This window comes from Hipposideros armiger, unplaced genomic scaffold, assembly GCF_001890085.2.
Source record: "Hipposideros armiger isolate ML-2016 unplaced genomic scaffold, ASM189008v1 scaffold_65, whole genome shotgun sequence".
In the NCBI taxonomy this organism is placed as follows: Eukaryota; Metazoa; Chordata; class Mammalia; order Chiroptera; family Hipposideridae; genus Hipposideros; species Hipposideros armiger.
Window position 1 is genome coordinate 4,290,370 of NW_017731415.1, and position 20,136 is coordinate 4,310,505.

General features: G+C 36.4%; 1 protein-coding gene across 7 annotated transcripts in view; it reads left to right on the forward strand.

The window, feature by feature from the left end:
* The window catches only part of TRPS1 (transcriptional repressor GATA binding 1), a 254,455-nt gene that overhangs the window by 226,243 nt on the left and 8,076 nt on the right, over positions 1-20,136 (forward strand). For all 7 annotated transcript variants that reach the window (XM_019642129.1, XM_019642126.1, XM_019642123.1 and 4 more), the window contains one exon: positions 18,244-18,366. In XM_019642129.1, coding sequence (XP_019497674.1) covers positions 18,244-18,366 — 123 coding nt within the window. The remainder of the gene's footprint in view (positions 1-18,243; positions 18,367-20,136) is intronic.

Consider the following 20,136-nt stretch of genomic DNA (forward strand, 5'->3'; position numbering starts at 1 on the left):
TGTGTGTGTGTGTGTGTCTGTGTGTGTGTGTGTATACACCAATCCATTTAGATACCCTATATGAAAGAAGGCAAGTCTTTCTTTTTGTTCATGTAGTTATTCACCCTCTTTGGAAGACTTTTTTACTTTTCTGACATATGTGCCAATGGGAACAGTTATTGATCCCTTAAATACTTTCTGATGTTTGACATAGGATAGTAAATATAGGCATTCAGAAAAAATCTGATGCTACCTCAGTCATCATTGTGACAAATGAAAAGCTCTGTTGGTCTTTCAAGTACAGATAAACTTCAGGAGAGTTCTCATGTGAGCCTTCCACAGGGCTTTTATTGTGAACCTTCCAGACATATCCTGTATATTCATTGTAACTAAGGAAATGGCATTGATTGAATCTCAAATAGTTGACCATGGCACCTATCATAGGGGTATCCTTGCTTTTTTGTGCCAATAGATTTTGCCAAGTTCTACTAAACAGACTCTTCGGTAGTATAGTGACCATTGTATTTCTTTCCCATAGTGTTACTTTTGTAGAAAAAAGAAAATGGCCCAGATCAATTTTGTCAAAACAGTTACATGAAAAGTGTAGATAATAATTAACTCTTTCAAGTATTAGTCAAACCAAAGAAAATACTAGATGGTGTGGACAGATGTGATCAAATATGATCAATAGTACTGTCCGCACAGATGTTCTACTTACTAAAAGAGTCTTCTTCTAGATAGATAACGTGCAGAATATTGTGTGCATGTGTGTATTTATGGAAGAAATGTGGTGATTTTATTTTTTAATTTTTATCTCATTTTTAATGCCTATATCTGATAATAGTCTTTAAATTCTCTTGTTGAGAAACCACACCTCCCTCACTTCTATTTCATCTAGTTCAGATGATGCTAATTTTGCCCCAGATTCAGGGTTTAAAGTATGTGCCTTAGATCCTTATTACTCAAACTGGGATATTATTAGAATTGCTGAATCTCAGACCTTCTAGATAAAAATCTGTACTTTGACAAGATCACCAGGTCCTTTGTAAATCACATTAGAGAAACTGCTGCAGACCGAATAAGCTAATCCGGCATTCCATCCTCTATCCCACCTGGCCATAATGAGACAGTGACATGACCCAAGTTTGGCCAACAAGGCTCTATGTGAGGGCATCGGGTTGAGCTATCAGGAAAGTGGATTCAGTATTTTCTCCCTCACTTGTCAATTGAGCATATGACACTAGATGTGCAACTGCCCTTTTGCCAACCAAAGAGAAGGTCAACGTGAGTGAGACCGTAGTCCGCATCGAGAAAACATATTCCAAAGAGGGAGAGAAATTGTGCTCTCATGATATCATTTGAACCCTGGTGAAACTGCGCCTAAGGTCGGAGTTTTTCCTGGTTTTTCAGTTGCATGAATAAGAAGGTTTATCTTCATATTAATCTAGCTTGGAGTAACAATCAACTGAAAGATACTAAAAGATGCAAAGATGAATAATGATTAAGAACTTATTCAAGTCCCACCACCTATCTGCATGGGCTCCTTAGCTGTGTGTGTGTGTGTGTGTGTGTGTGTGTGTGTGTGAGTGAGAGAGAGAGCGAGAGAGAGACAGACAGAGAGAGTCGCATTTCTGTTTGTTGTAGCATTTAGAAGCATAGGAATCATGAAAGTCTCAGGATTGAGACATGTCTACTCTTTCCTGCATCGTTCTCTTAATTGCTTCATGTATATTTACCTTACCTCCCTTCAAAATTATAAACACTTCAAAGGCACTGAACTTTTCTTACATGAGGTGATAATTTAAAGTAATAAGACGTTTATAAATAAACATACCAGAACTTATACCCAGTGAATGTAGACTTTCAAAACCACCACCTGAGGAAGCTGCCAATTTACTCAGGTTTTTGCTGACTTTGGAGAGAACATTGTTGTAAGTCTTTAGAATCATGGTCAGCACCAGGTTTTGAGCCATGAGATCACACCAGTGATTTGCTAGTTACATCTGAGTTTTACAAAAAGTGACGCTACAGGGACAAATATTCGAGCCAATCAGAGGGCTTCCTGACTGACTACCCTCAGCCCTGAGTCCCCTGAGGGACCTCGATACCTCCTCACCCAAATGCCCCAGGTCTGCTGTGAGCACTCGCTGGGAGCTACCGCCATCTGGCAATGACCCTGGCCTCGTGGAGGGTCGCCCGGATTCTGCTCCTGCACAACAGCCAGCACTGGTTCTGATTCTGATCACTCAGGATTCATACCATAGTGGTTGGTTATGTTTTAACATCACCCTTGGGTGCTACCAAGGTGGTTCTGCCATCATCTTATTCATCAGCTGTAATCTGAATATATTTTGTCTTCTTCCAGAAATGAGATGGGCCTTCTAAAACAAGTAGGTTTTCTGTCGCTGAGAAAACCAATATAATGAATGTTATGAATATACACTTCTGAGAAACATTGCAAGTAGAAGTATGAGTTTAGACTTGGGCCTTGTCATCTTTGTATAATAGACAGTGATTAGCAATCGTATTCAAAAATAATAGATGAAGAATCTGTATTTCATACGTGAATAGGAATGTTTCTTATGCTCTTCAACGTGCTGTGGTGTCTTCAGCATTTAGATTTTGTGGGACGCAGAGTGTTTTCATTTCTGTTCCTAAAAGAGGGGAGGAAGCAGAGTTGATTGAACAGTGAATTCCTAAAGGAGAAAATCATTCTTTATTGATCAAATAGTAGGCGTTTAGGTTGTAAGTTTTTTCCTTTCCTGTCTGCTACTTCTGCAAGCCAAGAAGATTTCACCAGGTAATAAACATTCAAAGAAATAAAGGGGTTGAGAAGACTGCATTGGTTGCTAAGGAAAACCTAAATCAACTTAGAAGGAAGCTCAAGGAAACCAGTGTTTATGGCTTGGACCAAAATGAATTTTAATTGTAGTTCTAATGGAAACTTCTACCACGATTGCTAAGTTAAAAATTATATCTTAATAAAAAGAAGAAAAAAATTATATCTTTATCGAATAATAGGAGCAAGTCCCATCATTTTCACTATGAACTGCAAATATATTTTCAAAATAATTAAAATTTTATGAATATTCACTAAGTGATAAAGGTATTTTTTTTTTTTTACAAAACATAAAAAGATATTGACCGTGTTACAGTATTTTGGTGTAGGTGATTTTGTTAAACTTAAAGCAAAACTTGCTCTGCTAATATTCAGGGGTTCTATTACAATGGCATATTACATAGTAAAATAAAAGAACGATCAGCTTCCAGAAGTCTCTCTTTCATAAGTGAATATTGTTCTCAGAATTTGTTTTGAAATATGAATTTCAGAATTATAATAGAACACCACATATTTGAATAATTTTATTATGTCTCAGGCTACCAATATTACATTCCCCATCACAGACTTGTCTAAATTTTTTTCTTAAATTAACCATTTAGAACCACCTATGTAAAATATATCTATATGTGTATACAGACACACAAAGGTGAGTGTGACTACTTATCTCCTGGGTTAATTACCATGCTATGTATGGGCATTACGCATGCCTAATTATTAACAGCAATAGAAGGCTTAGTGTGATACAGTAATCATTTTTAAATAATCCTAAATCTACTCAAGTTGAAAAGATTCTGACATCAGGAGCCTTAAGCAGCTGCCCTGAGCAAAATAGACACTGCTTTCTTTTAAAGTTGAAAGGAGAAAGGTAACAATTATCCCTGAGACACTGGAAACAGAGTTGTCTGATTTTTTTTTTTTTTCTTCAAATGCCTTCACCTCTTGTAAAATGAACCGTGTGCTTGGGATGTAGACAATGGCCGACCTATCAGAAACAGTAATCAGATAAACAGATAATTAACGTATTAAAAGTGTAAAAATAGCTTTCGTTATGTACTTTTAGTACTGTGCTCCACTTTATTATTTGTCTGAAGTACTTTCTTGAATTTTCAATCAAGATGGTACGTAGAGCCAAGGTAGAAAAATAACAGTTAAACGTAACTACTCCTACAAGATTAAGCTTGATACAGAATTGGGTAGGGTAGAAATGGTGACTGTTAAACATTTGTTGTTCCAGCTTTCTACTTCATCTAATCTTGAGTTACTTTTTTATTATTAAAAGAATTCTGAATAAGATCAATATTTCGGTCAAATCTACCTACTTAGTTAATTTCAACCTTTAAATGTAATTTATCTAGAAGTATTTGTAGCATAGATTAAAAATCCCGGTATGCCTGCAAGTTGTTTGCCCTGGAAGAAGTTTAGAAAAAAAAATGTCTTGAAATTGTCTAAATTTGGATGCATATTTAGTTTTAAAAAATAAAACCCTAGAGCGAGAGCCTTACCAACCAGACTTTTAACATACTGCAATTTGCAATGAGCATATAATGGCGTCCACTCAGTGGTGGGAGGGTTTGAAGATCAGAACATTTAAAGAAATTGCTTCTCTCCATTTTTAATAATCATACCTCCTTATATTAATGAACTCAATTCACGGTGATATTCAAATTCTTTCTACATCTTTAACAGTCACAAATGTTTGTAATACTTCACTGTTCTTCTCTGAGTTTCAAAATGACTCTCTCAGATAGGAACTCACATTATTTTTCCATTTCTGATCCCTCCCTTCCCCCACTGTTACCAAAGAAAATGCATGCTTTAGTAAATCAGTCTATTTTCATGCTGGGGAAAAAAAAAAAAAGTCAAGTTCAAGAAAGAATAGCACAGCTGTTCAAGATGTCATATCTTATAAAATAAATCTATTAGGAAGGTCAAATCCTAGAAGGGGTCAAGTTAATGATATAAGTGGAATAATTTGGTCATTTTCTGAAATTTGTAAACCTACTAACATAAAAGCCCTGCATTAGATGGACTAATTAGCTAAATCTCTGCTAATGGTGATTTTCTTCTTTAAAAGTTAGGACTTTTATGTTTAGGACATACTTTCCTTTTTTTTTTTTTTGTAAATGTGAATTGCTTTAAATTTTAGTCTGGTACCAATCAGTTCATTCTGTTTATTTTTAAATTATTGCCTTCATTTGGAATGAATTTAAAGGAAAATGGCTATTTCTATTTTAATTTTGCCAAAGAAATATACACATGGGCACACTAAGTATATATATTGTGATACACACACACACACACACAGTTAATGAAACAAATATTAGTAAATAGATAGAAAAAGAGGGATGACTTAAGTCTGATCTAGCCACTTAACTTTTCCTTCAGAGAGTACACTAATTTGGGAGGCATATAATATCTTGCCAATGTTTTTTACTCATACGTGAATCATTCTTCAGGCAATGCTACTGGCTGTTTTCTTAAGTTTCATTGATTTGTTGATTCTGCCATTACTCTTTTTGCATCTACTTTTTCATCAGAGATATTTTATCATCTAGTTAGATATGACCCTTTATCTTGGGAAAGAAGTGTAATCTTCATGTTTTTAAAAGTAGGCATTTTAAAATACATGACTATCAGCTCCTGAATTTTTTAAATTATTAAACTGGAGGACCTTAAAGCCATTTTTTGTTTAAAGATGTGCATGTATACACACATATACGTATTTTAAATGTAAGTTTGGGTGCAGGTGAATATACATATATGGAAGATGCCAAATAACAAATGGTTGCTTATGGACATGAATGATAGCCAGCACCCAAAATTAATTCTTGAGCAAAGGTTCCTAAGTCTTGTGTAATCTAATTAAACACCCAGTGTCATATTAATGATAATGTATATAATCTATGTGATCACACTATATGAAAAGAAGAAAACTACTTGCAGCTAGAATGAGTGATAGAACTTGACCTTTGTGGAACTTGACCTACAAAGCATTCCTTTATGTGAGAAAAACGCCGTGGCCTCTGATTCCTTCCCTAAATTTTTGCTTAGCTTTTGGGATGAGAAATATGTTCTTTGATAAACTCATGAATCTCATGAAAGTGAGTGATTTGCCACCAAACCAGTTGATGTAATGAAATCCTTCAAGGTCTTTTGGAACACAGTCAAAAGAGAAAGGAGAGAGAGACATCAAGAGAGAAAAGAGAGGAGAAAGGTAGTCATTTTTTAAATACATACTTGATGTGCTAAACTTTCTTTGAGACGGCCACCTATATGTGAGAGTTTTATTCATATTTATTGTCATGTTGTAAAAATAAAATAAATTTGGGGTCCTTTGTATAAGTTTGGTGTCTATCTGCATAAATATGTAGCTATAGGTATTGAATTATATATGTATACATATAGATGAAACACTCAGTTATTCAGTGTCTTCTAAAATCTAATATATATTGATACTCAGTATCTTCTGAAATTAAGAAAGAAGGAATTTGATATTCATTGAATGCCTGACACATATCAAACACGGCATTCAGTATTCTCCCATACACAATTATATTTATTAATTGAGTGAATTGAGTGTGTATGTAAATTGAGAGAATCCTAACATAGTAATAAAATTGAATCACAAGGTATTGATGTCTAATTTTCCATCCATTAAAATCAATAATTATTAATCTGCCATATAACACACTCCTAGGTACTCTTGTTGCTTCATTTCTTTTTCACAGTCTTCTGTACATATAGTTAATTATATTTATTCTCAACAATCCAAGAAACTCATGGAATATTTTTCTCTTTAATCTAACAGCATTATTGGGTTGTTAGCCACACTTATAAAATATGATATCACTTTAATGAAAATGAAAGCCACTAGCAAAATCTCACTAACATGTTAGTGCTGAAATATTTCAATGGATTCATTCGTGTATGTATACACACACACACACACACACACACACACACAAATACACACACAACATATGCCACTTTTACTAGTTTTGCAAATTGCTCAGAAGCTCAAGCAAACAAAGCTTATTCCTTTTTTTTTCCTATCATGTAATAGTCTAAATGTGGTGCAGAATTTATTAATTTTCTGTTACATGTCATTCACAAAAGTGAAACTGTTTTTCGGATCTTGAGTCCTATTTTCTGTTACAATGACTGCCATTTATATTTCATGAATGAAGCTTCACTTAAAAGTATAATCTTTTGATCACAGTATGTATCTACACACACACACACACACACACACATTTGAACAGAATGTCTATTGAAATTAGCACAATCCCCTTTTCTGATAAAGATCAATTCAATTAAGCTGTCATCAATTAAATGCCTACTATGTGCAATGCACTGATATAAAGATTAAATGAAAAATAGTCCCTTCCTTCAGAAGCCCCAGTCCTCAGAAGTGACTTGAACGTGTAAATCATTGAAATCCAGCACCCTCTCTCCTGGACCTAAATGCTAAGAAAGGAGAGCCATTTGATGATTTAAGACAGTTCAATAGTAAATGAAAATCTAAGGCAGAATTAGCATTCTAATGTTCCAAAGCTAACAACAAAGTTCCTCTTATGAAGAAGAGTAATCTTGATATATTTTGGGGGCAAATTTGTAAATTTAGAATAGTACAGGAAAACGACAAAATCAATTTTTGGATCTCATTTTTCTTTTGTGTTTAAATTTTAATTTTTCTGTGAATCTTTTTCCAAATATTTTAATCTTAACAGCTTGGTGTAATTGATTTTTTTTTTACTCATATTACTCCACAATAGGAAGACAATGTTATTTCTTTTAGGCAAATCACTGTAAAAAATGTGGGGTAATTTCTTGTTTTAATTTATTTGCCCCTCCTGAAGGAATTGTAAACAGTTTAATAATGTTGGTCTAGAGAATAAAAAGAAAGAACGCCAGTAGAGAAAGAACATAAGCACGAGGCAGGGGAAAACAAATGTTAGCAAAGTTAGTTGCTGTGTTATATTTTCAGAGCCCCTCTTAGGAAATAAAATCTCACTCACCAGGAGGTTTGTATCCCAGGATGTGCTGCTGGGCCTCTGTATTGGTTTCCTGAGTTTTTTGGTTCGATGTACAAAATGTCAAAGAACCAAATTATTTTAACTGTTCCTTTTGGGAGGAATGACTGAGGGGTCGTCTCGAGAGTGCTTGATGCGATGAGGTAGTTTTGCTTTGGTATTTGATACAGTGTGATTAACAAATTCCAGATCACACAGAAAACTGGGTCCGAGTAAGGTTATTAAGTGCACTTCCCGACCCGAGACACTTCCCTACCCAAGACAGTGTATTGCCTTGCTGATAGGGTAGTACTGGAGGGAGACTATGTATGTATATATGAAAGCGAAGACAATCATTGCTTTCTTCTTGAGCAGCTGCAGCCAGTCCCACTAATGGATGTGCAAAAGCAGAAACTGGCAGCACAAGGTATGTGTTCGTTTTTACAGATGGTACTGCAGACAAGTTGGTAATGGAAAAGGAAGTCGTGTACGTGAGCTATTTGCAAGGGGGGGTGGACAACAGGGGGACAGCCTCTTACAGTACTTTCCTATGTAATTGACTGTGTGAGTTATTAAGGAAGCAGTTTTCCCATGAAAGATTTCAGTTATTACAAAATTACATCATTATTGTTAAGGAAATTCATAAGTCCAAGCTGTCCTTTTAAAATAATGTTATTACTTTAAAAAATCAGCTTAGATTTTTCCTGTCTGCACAGTACCTCTCTGTAATAAAATTATCCTGCTTATGTTGGGTTTCACCTATAGCCATCACAGGGTTCGTATTTAAAGACATATCTTCTTTTTGGACAATGACATAATAATACTAGGCACTTATTGTAACTATTGGAAAGGTGTATTTAAATACCCACGATTTTTGTGTCCTGAGGGAAAACAAAATAAAAACAAGATAACATTTTTAAAAGATTTTTTATACAGATTCAAAAAGTAAACGGAGTTCAAGTTCATTTCCTTGAAGTGTTTCTCCCCACTGTATATTTAAAAGTCACAGAGAGCAATATGGTACAAGAAGCATTCTTGTCAAGTTTTAGTCCAAATTGCATATTTGGTATCAGGGTCTCTTGTTCTCAGGTTTGCAGCCTCTTAACGTGGTTCTTAACTATTCTGAACTTCAGTATATTTAACTCTGCATTTCCTTAAGTTTTTTGTCGTTATTGTTTAAGTGGAAATTAGCAGCAATTACCATCTTTCTGCTGAGCAGACTACATTGTGTGTTTTTTAACATCCGATCTGTACTGTGTCCTCTCAACTTGATAGCCTATAAAGTGTTTAGAGTTCAGAATATTTTGGTCTTTGCTGTTCTGATTATTAGATAACTTTCAGCCTTTAAATTAGATTTATTCATGGGTGGATGAAGAACATATATTTCTTATATATAACAATGAGGGAAAATAATTATAAATATTTTCATGTTATCCAAATCTGAAGAATTCGGTAACATGCCTCATTTTTGAGAATTGGCAGTATAATATCTTGAATAATGATGATGGCACGCATTGCAAAAGGTCTCTGTCAGGGAACATACAAATATAGGCAGTAAATCCAGTAAACAGTTACCTGAACCTATGTGTTTACATAACTTGTCAAAACCCCAGCACCATTTTTCCTGCCCCATGTCTGGCCAAGGCGAAGGCAAAAGCACGCAGAGATCCTAGCTCCCAGCTGCCCTCCCATGCAACGGGCGTTCGTAGGGGCAAAGTCGATGGTGTCACCAATTCTGCTTTTCAGCAGAGGCTTACAGCACATTACACTTTTTTTGCTTTCTGGAGACGGCAGGATCAAAACACGTGTACAGCGCCCACCCTCCCTTCCCGCACTACTACCTCTCCTTCAGCCAAACGCTGCGATCCTCTGGCTATGACTGTATCTGTCAACCTCAAAACAGAGCGTTGCCATATCTGATCGACCATGAGTCATTTCTTTCTGGTACCTCAAAATTTGCATAATTTCGATCAGCTGTTACAGGGTGGTTTGAAGAGATAAGGGTCCTTCAAAGCTAAGCTAGGGTGAAATATTTTTGGTAAAAATTCCCCTATTGCCTCTTTAGTAACAGGGCCTAAAACTTGGTTAAAAACTGCAGCTCTGAAGAGAGGGAAACCTGGGTTTGTATCTTAGCCCTACTACTGAGCAGTTGAAAAATGTTTCTAAGCCTCAGTTTTCTCATCTGTAGAGTGAATAATAATAATAACAACAACAACAACAACAACAACAACAATACCTGTCTCTTAGGATCGGAGGTTATATAATGAAACTAACTAATAATATAGTGTATTATCCTACACATCATAAGTACCTGATAAATATTAGATGTATGATGATGATTATTAAAGGAGACACACAGTAGTCAAACAAGAGAATTCTACCAGATAATTGATTCAAAAATGGGTTTCAGAATACGATTGTGTTTTTGCCTAGACTGAAAGACTAGGATGTATTTTTTGACACTAGATAAGTCAAAGACTCCTTTGCAGTCTTTTACCACGTCCATAAAAGTAGGAGAACAATACCTAATAATTTACTTTGAATCTAAACTGGGAGAATATATATAAGGGGTTCTTCACCGTGGGATCCATGGGTACTCACATCCATACAAAATTGTTGGATGCATTTTGTAAAGGACTTCCTTTTGAACAGCCTGAAATTACTTGAAAAATATTTTATGGATTTATTTTTCCCCTGGGGAGAGTGTCTAAGTGTTATCAAAAGATTTTATGACTCCCAAAAATGTTAGGAGCCTTTGAGAAACCACTGATATATATGTAAACCCCTTGACACGGTAACACTTCGTGGCTCAATTATCTGTTAGCTAATATGAAAAGAATCACTGATTATTATTTGTTATTTTCTGTTTCTTTCAAAATAACCATCATCATCATTATCTGTTATAAAGGCAACCCGACATAGATAGTACATAAAATAACCGTATTTGTCTCTATAATTAAGTGCTTAGAAGCTACGCCCTTTGGACTTGAGGCTTTTTCTAGAATAGGTCTCTCTCTGTCACCAAGATTTGTATTCTTTTTAATGTAAGGAATTCCCATAATAAAAGTGTTTACTAAACATATTTAAATAAATGTATTAGAACAGAGTCAGTTCTTGTATTTTCATGCTGAAGAGGTACTAAAATTATTTAATTATGCCTCCAAAAGCCTTTTTATTTTTTCCTCTTTGGTGTCAGATTTTTCACACTGGCATAAAAGAAAGTCCCGGTAGAGCAACTCCAACCACTGTTATAGCTGAAGGTGAAAATGGATCCTGGTGGCAGAAATGGAAAGAGTAAGAGACTTGAGTAGTCCTTTTGACAATAATGACTTGCACGTGGAATGAAAAACGACAGTACAGACATAAATTTTCAACTGTATTTGCAGCGATCCAAATACATATCGCCATAAAAGCAAAACATTATTTCAGAAACAGCATGGATTAGAACTCCAAAGATCTGGGTTTTTCTCCTCCTGATCTGCTACGGTATTTTTATATGACATTGTATGCTTGGTTTGCTCATTACCAAATATATGGGGTAAGTCAAAAGAATGCAGATGGGGTCCTCGAGACCTGTGTCATGAGTTCTTTATCTGTGTGATACATTTCTAAGTTCTGCCAATTTAAAGAATCCATATGACTAATTTAAAGTGTGGAATATACATTGTGAAATCTTAATTTTTCTCTGGTGTCCCACTCTAAGAGTCACCAATTGCATGTCAGAAGAAATGGAGCTAAAGTGTTTAGCGCACTAGCATTTCCCGATATATTGGGCAACTCCCGTGGGGTGACACATCAGTAGAATAAGTATTGGGCACATTCATACCTAGGCACCATGTATGATTATCGAGTGTGTATTGCCTCATGTCCTGGAACAAAGGTAGTTCCATTGCTCCTAGCCAGGGATGTCAGTTTTGTTTATACTCGTCTTCATTATCATCGCTGATGAGTTGAGGAAGTGAATTTAATAAGCAGGGTAAACAGGTTTTGTTTCCAAACTCTGAGATAGGTGATTATAAGTTGGGTGCTTGGCTGAACCTTGTAGAGTCTCTTCAGCTTTCTGGCAAGAAAGCTGAGGGCAAAGAGGGCTGTTTGAAGGCAGGCAAACACTTGTTATACAGCCCATTTCAACTGATTTTTCACAGTTTTATTTAGCACAAGCGTCAGCCAAGGTATTGATATCTATTGTTTTCCGTTGGCAGGGTTCTTTCCCTGCTGTTTCTAAAATATTGGCCAACTTGTGCTTCTGATACAATTTTAACTATTAATTTAAAGGTGGTCATTGCAAGCCACCATCTATTTTTAAGTGGCTTTAAGAGTGCTGCATTCTGTATATTCTTTAGGGTTTACTGATATGTAGTCAATGGCTGATGAATTCTATATTGGGGGGATCTAGGAGGGGAAATGGTCTTCTATGTCTCTTAATGGTGAATAATTATGATAACTAAAACAATATTCATTTATTCAACAGTTATTGAATGCTACCATATATATATATATATATATATATATGGTAGTAATGAACACATTATTTAACTCATCAACTCTATTGGTAGGGCAGTATTATTGATAGGACATTATTACTGATGGGGCAATAAGAAAGTGAGAGCTTGTTTCCAAAATGATTAGTCTATTACCCATGTTTATAAAGGAACTCAGAGAGTAAGCCCTCTGATTATTAGATAACGTTCAGTCTTTAAATTAGATTTATTCATGGGAAATGCTTTGGTTTCTACCGAAAAGTTTCCATGTAATTTACATGAATTAAACTGTCAGTCTTTGTGACAATCTGTTTGTGTCACGTTAACTCCACACTTAGAATGTTTTTAGCAGATTCGACTGGAAACTCTGAGAGAACAGACCTTATCTGTCACATGCATCACTGTAACCCCAGCTTCTAACACAGTGCCAGGCACATGATGGACATTCAATAACTGTTCCCAGAACTGAACGGAATTAAAGTTACCACTGAAATTTTATTACTGCAAAATAGTTCCTGAAGGTTCTATCATAGCCATCTGCAGCTCTCTAAAATGGAATTCACAAAGGAGCCTTGATAAAATCCAATAGACCCTGGAATTAAAGAGTTAAAATATTTGAGGCACATCCAAATGAACAGCACATATATCAAATTTCAGATTGATTTGATTTAAAATGGCCAAGCTATAAAACCATAAAAAAATGTGAGTAAATACTCTGTCTATCAAGGCCTGTTATGTAATTACATGGTTTCAGTATGGTTCTTACTCATAGAAGATTATTATAAAGGATCATTTCTGCACATTCCTTCACCGATGGAGACTTTCAGTAACTTGGAGATGAATATTCAGGTCTCAAAATGTTAAGCCACTTGAATGACTCATTCAATCCAATTTACTGTTTATTAATCAGATGAAATTGATTCTTTGTTAATAATGCAATTTGAAAACCTTAAAATACTTGTTTTTGGCTGATCTTCAAATAATAAAATAAGCAATAAAAACATCTGAACCAATTTAAAACTTAAAAATTTTTTTTTTCTAAAGTCACATCCTGGTTTACCAGCACATGTGCCAAGGCTCAACCCAGAGTGATATATCACTGACTAATTTAAGCCCCCCAAAAGCAAAACTTGAATTGGAAGCTTTGAAAAAAAATCTAACAATAGTGATACCCTACAGTGGTTAGCTGTGAACCTAATAACTAAAGATTTTTTTGTTTAGATAGTGATTTAGTTATTATACTTCTTGGTGTACTCTATAGCGGGGGAAAAAAATAACATGTTGGATTTAAAGTGTACTTATATTAAGCGATGGGTGCATCCATCATTTTCTATTTCAAATCCTGGTATGAATGATTGTCTAAATTCATCACCTAAATTGCTCTTGTAAAAATCAATAGCGTGGTTATGCTACATTTGAAATTTAGAAAGGAAACAAGCGATCCAAAGAATTCTCAGTAATTATCACTGAAAAGCACTTGCTAGGCCAATCAGTGGACTGACCTCCAAATTCCTTACAATTAACGGTTCCTACGACCATCTTTCCCTTTCACACAGGAAATGACCAGCCAACAGAAATAACATAGAGGCGACACAAAAGAGACCTAAAAGTTAGTAGGCAAACCATTAAAACTTGCAGTTTAAAAAGCAAAAAGGCAATCAGTTCCTTGAATTGATTTCAGAATTTTCTCTGTAGAAATTTTCAGTTGAGGGAACTATCATGTAGATTAGGGTTTTTGGCTAGTCTTCCTTCACTCTCGCCCTTTGTTGACCCCACATAGAAGTAAAAGGTCCCCCTAGAGAAAGCCAGAGGCAGAGAATGCTGTGACTGGCTTTGGATCAGCCTGAGAGGAGTGGTGAAGATGCCCATTCTCAGGTATGCCATTGATGTAACCTGCCAGCTACTTACTTCTATCGTTTCCTCTCCTAGAAGTGTCCTTACCCAAAGGACTCGATTCTTCTCTCTTCTCCACAAGGTCATGGAGCTACGCATGACTGTTGGGCTGTCGGAAAAGTCATGACGTATGGTTTCTATGTTTTTCTTCACAAAAATGCGTCATGACTTTTCCAACAACCCAATAGTAATAACTCTTTAAAACAGAGTGTAGGAAAAGCAATCTTAATCGTGTTCAAACATACACACTCACATGTAGGACCATCAGCGATACATGACTATAGTGATCTGTAGAAAAGAGAGTCAGAGTGGCGTTGTACCTGACCTTGTATCCTCAGGACCCTAGCAAGTGTCAGGCTTAAGCCATTTCTCAAAAATAAGTGTGGAATGTAGGATTGAAAAATTAATTCACTTGATTGTATTTTCTACATCGTTAGCCATCTCTGTCCAACTGGGGATAAATTGGTCAATCCAAATGGGGGACATATAAAAGGGATATTTTTTAAAAGCTGTTTTGTTTTTTTTTTTTTCAAAAAATAGGAAATATTTCTACTAATGATAAAAATGATAGCAAGGAGAGATTATCTTCAACTTGATTAATGTCTAGCCACTCAAGGTGGAACAGTGTCCTAGGTGCTTATTACTTAGAATACTTGGACTGTCAGGACCCATGATTTCTCTCCTTGACAAACATAGTGTAAAGGAGAATGACAAAATATTGTAAAACTCGGTCAGGCATGAGAAACTATGAATAAAATCAGGTCTTGAGTGTCCTTCTTTCCCTTTAACAAGGCCAAGCCTTGTTTTTAAAAAGAGGGGCAGGGGAGACTTCTATTCTGCCTTCTTTTGGCAGCAGACTGCTTCTCTGCACTTGCGTGGGCTAAGGACGTTGATAACTTCAAAAGAAATGCCTCACTGTGTTCAGCCAGATAACAGTGAACACAGTAGGCCCAGGTCAGGGCTGTCCTCTGTGTCGTGCTTAGAGAGAGATGTGGCATAGTTTTATGATTCCCTGGTCACACAGCTAAGGACATTATCCACTGCTCCCACCTCCTCTGCTGCTTGCAGAAATTCCAAGCGGGCCAAAAACAAGGTTCTGCAGTGCTTACCAAAGTGATAAATTTGTTTAGATGGGAGGTAACTTAACGGGTGAAATAGTTCTCACCTACCTCCCACTCTACACCCCCATGCCAGCACGTTCCTATTGAATTCTAGGTGTGAACACCTAGATATTTCACTCTGACTCAACTTTCCATTCTCATATTTGATAAGATTGACTCAAATGAAATACATTTGATAATATCCAACTATATGTGTTAAGCCTATCTAAAATGTTCAATAAGTAGATTAAGGAGATAAAAACAAAACTAGCAAAATATTTTTCTCTTACAAAAGCAATATAATCGAATCCTCTTAACAAATAGCTAGCTTATTGAGCATTTACTATCTCTCTGGCACTGTTTTAATTGCATCCATTTACCCACATTAATACTCACAGCAGCTCACATTTTAAAGATGGGGATATTTAAGCACTGAGAGATTAACTTTTCCAAAGTTGCGCCCAGCTAAAGGCAGGAACATATTTTGAATACAAGTAGCCTGACTCCTAACTATGATTATTAACCTCCATGCCACACTGACTCTGATTAAGTGAATCCAGGGAACTCCGGATGTATTTCAAATAAGATACAATTTATCTAAAATAGACCAGCCTTTATTGGAGCGTAAGTGCTGCTTAAAGCAAGACACGCCTGTGGAAACCAGTGCTGTAATTTCAGGATTTTCGCTCTAACTAATGAAGGGCATTTTCTTTGCAAGAGAATTAAGCACAAAATTGTGCAAGGATTGAAACGCTCTCTGAAACCAGAATTACACCCACTTTGGCAAGCTGTGTCAAGCACCCAGGGCAGAAGGAAAGAAAAGCAGGCTGAAGTGAATGGTTACACATTCAAATTTGAGCCTCTGCCACATATGTGGGTTACTTTCCAAATGGACATTTACATTGCCTTTATGTGAATCAAGTTGGCGTTTATTTGCCAAATGTGTTATTTAGATCTAGGAAAAAGACAGCATGTCCCCAGGGAAATTTCACAATTATAACCTAACTAGATTCCCCAACCTACTTCGGATAAAGGGGGCCCCCGAGTGTTTGATAAACACAACCTCTAATAGCTCATTGGTTTTCAGGAAGCAGCGGTCTCTACTTTTGCAGTAGGTTCCAATTGGGACTTGTGGACTGACACCTAGTGTTTGCTGTTGCTCTTTTTGGGATTTAGAAACATGACACATTCCTGGTCCTAACTTTGAGGGGGGCGGCGATAAAGGGGGAGCCAGAGATTATCTCTGTGAAAAAAATCTAGCTTTTATGACATCACCTAAAGTAGCACAACCTGCTACACTAATGAAATCGTGTTCTTGGTTGAAAAGGGCAATTGTTAGCCTGACTTTCTGCTCACTAAAAACATTCCCCAACCTTGTTAAATTATTGCTCTCATTTCAGATTTTTATGGCTGTGCAGCTTACCAGCCCTCGTTTCTTTACGTTTCATTCATTTTCCTTGTATTGATGATTAATGGAGGATGTCGAATGTTAAGAGTGAGCAGGCATCAGCAATTGCAAGATCATAATTAGTTTAGCTGACGAGGGCCTCTGATAGCTCTTGCATCTGGATGGAAAAATTACCCTATAGGGAACTGGCTGCTCACCAGGTCTTTTTAGTGATACATTGTGAAACACCCGATGAATCAAATGCCCTTTCAATGCCAAGAAAGTGTTCCAGTCTTGAAGCCAAAATTATGTCTGCAGAAAGCTTTCCATTTGAAATGTATCAGAGTACAATTATAACCATTGTATTTTCTTGGCAGGGACACCACTGGTCTACAGTATGGACTCAAGTTAAATAAATTGACTAAATTTTATGAATCCCTGAAATTTTGACTTACAGTGTTTGTAATTTTAAATTTAGAATAAAATTGGGTTCCATCAAGACTTTTTCCACTCCTTATCTAAAACATTCATATTTTATCATTAAAGGCTTTGCTTCCTAGAGAAAGGAGAGCCGAGTTGCAATTCAGGCTGCCTTTTTTTTTTTTTTTTTTTTTGCATCAAGAGAATTCCATTTCCTGCCTGTTAGTATTTGCGCCTACAAACACAGCCTGACTTTTGTTTCAGTGAGAAGTTTAATGGAATCATTAACTTGATAGCAAGAATGGAACAAACAATACTAATTATCTACTTTTCAGTATTCTTAGCTTATTTCTGAATCTGGCGATTTACAGAATTCAGCCCACTAACATCAATTTGGGTTTGGAAATGCTTGTGATTTCCAAGTTTGAGTCAGATAAAATAATTAAATAGCCATTGATAAGACTATGTTGTATGCTCGAAGCAGGCACCTCACAAGGGTTCTCATTAGTTATACTGTACTTCTAGTTGGCTGCAGTTTCTACTGGTTCTCTTCGCTTTGGGAAATAGAGGGTGTTGTGTTCTTTCAGATTTCACAAACCAAAGACCTGAATCGAGTGTCTTATGTTCTCTTAAACTTATGTTTCATGAATGACACACAAAAACGACGCAAATCGGGTGTAAATTTTACGTGGGTTACATGCTGCATTTATTCCAAGCTCGACTATATTTTAAAGCCCAGGTGGCACGTGCTCTTCTTTTTCGAAAGTGTATTAAGCATATTGCCATGTTTTGTCTTTTGACTTTCGTTTTGACACGTTTAAAAGGTATATTTTTTAGGGTTCGGCATTTAGGAGCCATCATTAAAGGCACAAAACCCAAAGTTCAAAAAGTTAAAGCTGTTTCTGTGAAAAGCCTCTGGTGTTCCCCACACCTCATCCATCACTGTAGGGTTAATTATAATGAAAATCAGTGGTGCCTATTAAACACAATTGAACCTGACCTCATTATGAGCAGTGTGGTTTTATACTGTCATTGTTGCTAGTCTAAAGACAAAACTCCTGGGTTGATTTGGTCGAACTCCAGTGATCATGTGACTCACCTCTGACCTTGTGTTTTTTTCCCATTTCAGAGGCGCAGAGGCTCCGGTGTTTTTTGTGCCAATTGCTTGACCACAAAGACCTCTCTCTGGCGAAAGAATGCAAATGGCGGATATGTATGCAACGCGTGTGGCCTCTACCAGAAGCTTCACTCGGTAAGAGCTTGTTAGACTGTTTCAGGACAAGCTTTATGAAGCAGCCGGGTCTGTGGTGTGATAAGTACCATTCCCTGGCTTGCAGTGCCTGCCCCCGCAGAGTTTAATGCAGTCACTTTGAGTGCACTTGTGATTTATGGTGAAATGGCCTTAGATGTTAACAGGGAGATGCGTTTGAGATCATTAGTAATGCATTATGCTCCTTTTGATAGAAAAGAGGAAAATGATTGATTTCTGGGAACTTCACATGTAACAGATAGTCATGGTTATCAGAATTTGGTGAACTTAATTTTGGCAGAAAGGAGGCATCTTCAAAGTTCAAAAATAACGCAAAAAGTTGTTCTGTTTTTTTTTTTTAAAAAGGGACTCTCCCATGTTCAATATAAAATGCAGAGCAGGGAAAGCATGCTTATTTTCAAGTTTACATTGGTAATTTGCAAGTGTCATCTTGGCTGCTTTGAGGGCTGAAGGTTGGGCACATTGAGAAGAGTGGTTCTGAACTAGGATATGAAAAAGCCAGCTGAATCTCTGCAATGCTTCCAGTACGTGTTTAGGTGACATATTTGAGGGTCCAAATAGCACACATCAAAGCAGAATAAGGTGCAGAGGTGCTTGTGTTTTAAGATCTCTGGCTGGCTCCTTTCTGTGGCTTACTGGGGTACTTCCAGTATTTCTTCCCAAATTTTAGTTAGAATCCTATCATAAAGTATAAACTTACACATTCCCCAGTCTGTATATGCATTTGCCTTCCTGAATGATATGGTTGTTTTTTTCAGTTTAGAAAGTTTATCTGCTGACAAGAGCTGCCTTTAAAAATAGGAATACCCTGGGCCGGCTAAGTGGCTCAGTTGGTTTAGAGCTCACTCAAGAGTGCGAGCTCTGAGCAACAGAGTCGCCAGTTCGATTCCCGGCCTGAGCTGAGCTGCTGATGAGCTGCCAACAGGTGGCAGGATGGCTCAGCTAAAAAAAAAAAAATAGGAATACCTCATTTAGATAGAAGTCTAGTTCCCCCTGCCTTTTTAATTTTACCATAGCTCTTAGCACAGCCAGTGAGTAGATTATAGCTTCAGGGAATAAAATTTTAGACAAGGTGTCCTCATAAATGGACCACTGGACTCACTCTTTAATAAATGGATGCTGCCAACAATGCTAATTGGTGGTAAACTGTAAAAACCTTAGTTGTTATTAGCATGTAACTAGTAGAAAGATTTTCCCCACCACTACCACACCACCTTACTTTTTTCTTAATGTTCACCACTTAAGCATGGCAATAAGCTTCCATTTAATGAGTACTGACATTCATGATTTTAATTGAACTCTAACCAATCATAGGCCAGGAATTAATTAAACTACCTCTCTTCCAGCTTCTGATAATTTAACAACTGTGATATAAACTAAACTCTTTTTTTACAGTTAGTTTAATATTCATCTCTCCAGAGACGAGATGTTTTCAGTTTTGAGTTCTTTTAAATCATGAATTTAAATACATAAAGGTGATGCTCACATTTCATGTCAAAGACTGCCACAAAAGTTATGAAAGTTTAAAAAAAGGTATTAGTAAAAATTTCAGGTTTCTTTATAAGATAGAAATTAAATACTGCATATTTTTATAATACGAATATGAGCTCTTTATACACCTGAACATTCTGATCAAAATAAATGAACATGGCATATCCAAGAGATGTGTCATTTTCATTCTGAAATCAGTAATTGAACTGTCAATACCAAGTGTGTTATCTTTCTTTCCTTCAAAAAAACCTTTGTGACACT